Source organism: Telopea speciosissima, chromosome 11 (assembly GCF_018873765.1).
Source record: "Telopea speciosissima isolate NSW1024214 ecotype Mountain lineage chromosome 11, Tspe_v1, whole genome shotgun sequence".
NCBI lineage: Eukaryota > Viridiplantae > Streptophyta > Magnoliopsida > Proteales > Proteaceae > Telopea > Telopea speciosissima.
This window is the reverse complement of record NC_057926.1, coordinates 56,961,586-56,966,635: the sequence shown is the minus strand read 5'-3', so window position 1 is coordinate 56,966,635 and position 5,050 is coordinate 56,961,586. Positions and strand designations below refer to the sequence as shown.

Here is a 5,050-nt window from a genome sequence, read left to right as displayed (position 1 = left end):
AGTTAGGAGGACCTCTGTACAGAAGGAAAAAAACGAGGAATTAGGATAATTGCCGCATTGTGGGTCTCGAATTGGTTCTTTTATGCTATGTTCTTGGTGGTGTTGATTTTGATTTCTTACAGGGACTGATGTCTAAGAGAAATGATGAACCAGAACCATCTTCAAGACCACTATGTGCATCGTAGCAGAGGTCTAAATTGTTATGAAGCCTCAACTTCCTTCCCATCCTCCAAATGGTTTCTCTTTTGAATGGCAGAGATCCTGTCAATTGGTTATCGTTTAGCCTCAACTCACTCAGACTATTCAAGCCTTGAAAGTTGGAAGGTATGGAACCATTGAGGTGGTTCCTGTCCAGATGAACAACACGTAACTTTGGCAACCGGCCAAGTGACTCAGGGATGGGTCCCTGCAAACCCATCTCGGAGAGAATCAAGATCATCAGATCCTTAAACCCATCAAATCCGTCACTGGGAATTGGAGAAGAAACCGTTGGGTTCCCCTTGAGAATCAAAGCTTGGAGAGAATTTAAACCACGGAAATTAGAGAGGGGTAATGGACCCAACAGCCGGTTGTAGCTGAGGTCCATAAGGATCAAACTCTTGAGGCCGTTAATGGAGTTGGGTATCTGACCGGACAGTCGATTTCGGCTCAAATCCATCTTTACGAGGGAGGAACAGTCTCCGAGAGTAGAAGGGATGGATCCCCTGAGAAGGTTCTGGCTGAGGTCCAAAACATTCAAGACAGGGAAGCTTAGACCTGGCGGAATCAAACCCACCAATTTGTTTCCGCTCAAGTCAAAGGACCTCAAAGCTGTGAGGCGGCCAAGCGAAGCAGGTATTGAACCATTGAGGTTGTTCTTGTGCAGGTCGAGGATTCTCAAATGGGTGAGATTACCTAACTCAATTGGGATGGGACCGACATGACCATTTTCACGCAGAACCAGAGTGTGAAGAGTAGGGCGAAGCTGAGCGAGAAAGGTAGGGATGGGTTGAGGATTAAAACTGAAACAACGGTAGAAGAAGAGTGTCCTGATGTGTGGGAGCTTAGTTATAGAAGGGGAAATGAAGGAGCGGTTGGGATCACAGGTAGGGAAAGCGGTGTCGTCTGAGAGGGCGCCGAAGGAGAGGGAGACCACATGGAAGATTTGGTCTTTGTCGGGCATGCACTCAATCCCATGCCATCGACCTCGACACACATCTGGGATTTCGGTAGCCCAAGCATTGCCGGTGGCCTTCATGATATCGTAAACTGCTTGTTGTTCCTGGGGATCGGTCCGAGCTCCATTACTGTTCATGGAGAAGCCTGTCTGCGGTGCATCGATGAGGTTCGAGGAGCCACCCGTATCGGACATTATCACTGTGAACGATAGTGCCACAGGAATAAAGAAGGAGCTCAGCAGCAGCAGCAGCAGCAGCAATAGTAGTGGGCGTGGGTTGTCCATTTTTTCACGTACACAGCGTGTATAGCTAGCTAGCTATGCGCTTCAATGGTTGGAGAAGGAGGATAGAGAGAGATTTTGTAGCCGTTGAAGAGGAGGGTGGTGGACTTCAGTTAATGAAATGAGGGCCACCTGGTGATTTTTGTGGGGATGGATGGATTTAAATAGAGAGGTATATACTAATAAAGAAGATCACGGGATAGTGGAGAAATGCAAATAAATATGGATTTTGGTGTATATTTAATGTTCTTCACGGGAAGTTTCCTCGGCCATTAAATTTCTCATCGTTTTGAGTTTGGTCGAGCCGGTTAGGACTTAGGGGACCAAAAAGGTCAAAAAGAAAAAAGAAAAAGAAAAAAGAGAAAAAAAAAAACAAACTGGGAACTAGAAAGATTCTCCTTTCAGGATTTTAAAGAGCATAATCCGAATCCAGATCCCACTGATTCTGATCTAATTCAGTCAGGAATTGGCCAGATTTTACCCTAATAAGTGTATAAATGCAGTAGCATAAGCGGTGCAGTTTCAGTAAAAACAGTACGATTCGGTTTGATTTACGGTGTTAGAGAGAGAAACAATAAACGGTTGTACGTACTAAAATCAAAATCAAACCGTTTATTAAACAGTTATACGATTCCTAAACGGATAATGGCACATTGAAAGAACTACTCTCCTACTAAAAAGCATAAGCATTTATTTAATGGGAGAGGGTTGAGTATGCTTCCAGCTTTCTTAGTGAGCGGCATACACCAATCATATGGTTGGATACAGGAAGGCAAAGGAATCTCTTTTTCAAAGGAAGAGAAGCGAGTATGACACATGTTGGGCACAATGATGGTATGCCCAATCTCTACCCTTATTTCATATATGGAAGAAAAAAAATTCTCTACTTGGTGGTGTTTTCTATTCCTTCTCAAAGGGCACCGTGAAATGACGCCTCTATCTCTTGGGTAAATACCCAGACGTGCTCACCGATTGACCCAGATGCTTGTGAAGAGACCATGCGACCAAGTAGAGATCTCTTGCCTTATATATATATACATACTTCAATAGAAAAATACATAAGCAGTTACTTAATAGGAGAGGATTCTGCAGCATGGCTTCTACGCTAGTGCATGGGCCAATCATAACGTGTGCGGGAGCATAAACAAGGGTAGAATTTTTCGCATTCACGGGGGCATGCGATCATTTCGCCTCAGGCTGCAGCTGCCAAGTAGAGTTTTTTTTCCAATATTTAATATAAACCTAATCAATCTTTTTGAATTTTGAATAATTGTTTTTAAAAAAGCATAAATAATTTCATCAATGTGGGGATGGAGCCATGGGGATGACAAAAATTTAAGAGGATGTTATTTATTTAATATATAAATTAAATTTAATTGATTTTTAGTCCGTTTAAACGGTTCCATTTTTTAAACCAAAATCGAACTATTTAACAAACGGTATATTTTTTAAACTAATTCACAATTCTAATGTAAAAGGCTCGGCTCAGTTTGATTTTGACGCCCTTAATCTCAAGTTTTAAAACCCTGTCTCCTTTAGACTATTCGTTTTGGAGACAGGTAGCAAAATATTACTTTTATTTAATAGTGGGTCCATAAAATATTCCTAGTATGCACATTTTTTTGGGGCCATGTGGATGGGTTAAGTTTAAAAAATCTCAAGTTATTTCGTGATAAAGAATGACCATGTTAGAGTTGAGTTAGGAGTAATTCCGATTCATGATAAGTTGTTTGAGGTGGCATGGTCATGTTCAACAAAGGCTTAAGGCCTTGGGTTGCTCTAAGATGAGTAGTTTGATTTAGATTGAAGGTACTAAAGATAGCTAGGAGCAGACCTAAATTAGCCATAGGAGAAGTGGTGAGAAAAGACATACACAGCTTAGGCCTTGTACCATGTATGACTCGAATAAAACTGATTGGAGAGCAAGCATCCATGTGGCCAACCCCATTTAATTGGGATAAGGCTATGTCATTGTTGTTGTTGTGGGTGGGTTCAGTGGCAAATCTGACCCCTTGGATATACAAGAAATGACTTAAGATGGGTCATGTGTTAAATTTGAGTCTCGGGTTGCCAGTCTTAGATATATTTTCTCTAGAGTAGAATCCCGTTTGTCTGTGTGGAAAGTCCATATGCTTTTTTATGCGGGGCGTCAAGTGTTAATCCAATCTGTTCTTGCATCTATTCTGGCTTATTTGATGTCCTGTTTAGCCTTCCCTCAAACAATACACTGCAATTTTGATTCTATTTATTTGAATTTTTGGAATGAAGAAAGAGGGACGTCAAAGACTCTTCAGTTGATCTTTTGGTCTAAATCGTGTTTTCCTAAGAGATTTGGAGGTTTGGGACTGCGAGATGCAACTGCTCAAAGTAAATCTTTATTGTTAAAGTTAGGGTGGCAATTACTTATGGAGAATTCGGCTTTGTGGGCCTAGATTCTCTGGACCAAGTACTTTAATGATAAATCTCCGTTTGATAAAAATGTATTGTCTAAGTATAATCCTCTGTAATGCGAGCATCTGGTAGTGCACTGCAGTGCGGTCCTGAAAGCTTGACACGTGGAAGAAGCTTCATCCAACGGTGCAAGCTCGATGTAAGACAATTTTTTTTTTTTTTCTTTCTTCTCGAGCTTGGCACCGTTGGATGTCGCATCTTCCACGTGTCGAGCTCTTAGGCCTGCACTGTAGTGCACCGCCAGATTAGGCTACAAAAGATTTTTTTCCAGGTCTTGGTTTTGGAATAATATTACTAGTGTTTTACCATTTCTTAACGAAATGGTGTATAGAAGAGTGGGTAATACCAAAATTAAGGGTGTCAAATGGTGCGGTTCTTGTTCGACGCATATTTTGCAAGGTAGAAATCAAAACCGCACTAGATAAGAATCACCCAAAATCAAAATCGTTTTATATGCGGTGCGATTTTCACGGTTTCTATTCGGTTTTTATTATACGACTAACAACTGGATTACATGCGGTTTGTCATACCAGTTCACATCTGGTTTCAACTTTGTACCCTTTAATTCTATCATCCATTTCCTTGTTATGTGGGAGAAATTGTATATTTCATAAACAAATTAGAATATAATTAAAAAATCAGAATATCACTAACAAAACCTTATAATTAATACTCAACCTTCCACCTTGTACCCTTTAATTCAATTAACCCATTTCATAAACAAATCAGAATATAAGCAATCAACATAGAACCCTATAAAAAATTAACACCAAGCATTAAATAAAAGATCTTGATCTTGTTTGAAAGATGATTCCATAAGGTTTCCAACACCACCACAATCAAGCAAACAAAAGAAGTTCTAATCATCAAAATTATCCCCAAGGAAAAATGACTGAATAATCTAATATTCTGTAATGTTATGCTTCCAAGCTCCAATCTCAATCCAACAGTCCATAATTAACCATAGACATTCTACAAAGATGCATCCATGCCACTTTAATTTGCATTCTTTAGCTTCTTCTAAGAGTTCCAACGCAACAAAGATGAGCTTAGATGTTCCCGTGTCCACCCAGTAGAATTTTCTGCTCCAGAGATTCCAATACCTCCTTGTTATGCAAAGTGAATGTAAATTTTTCGTGTTAATTTCTTAAAAGTAATAAA

General features: G+C 40.2%; 1 protein-coding gene across 1 annotated transcript; it reads right to left on the bottom strand.

Annotated features, from left to right (window-relative positions):
* On the bottom strand, positions 1–1,450 carry LOC122646178 (protein TOO MANY MOUTHS). The gene has a single exon (XM_043839671.1). The coding sequence runs from the start codon at positions 1,439–1,441 to the stop codon at positions 86–88; it is 1,356 nt and encodes a 451-aa protein (XP_043695606.1). The 5' UTR covers positions 1,442–1,450; the 3' UTR covers positions 1–85.
* Positions 1,451–5,050: the final 3,600 nt, after the last annotated feature.

Bases quoted from the DNA above. Each gene is read 5' to 3' on its own strand.
- LOC122646178 (XM_043839671.1), bottom strand. From the start codon at position 1,441: ATGGACAACCCACGCCCACTACTATTGCTGCTGCTGCTGCTGCTGCTG.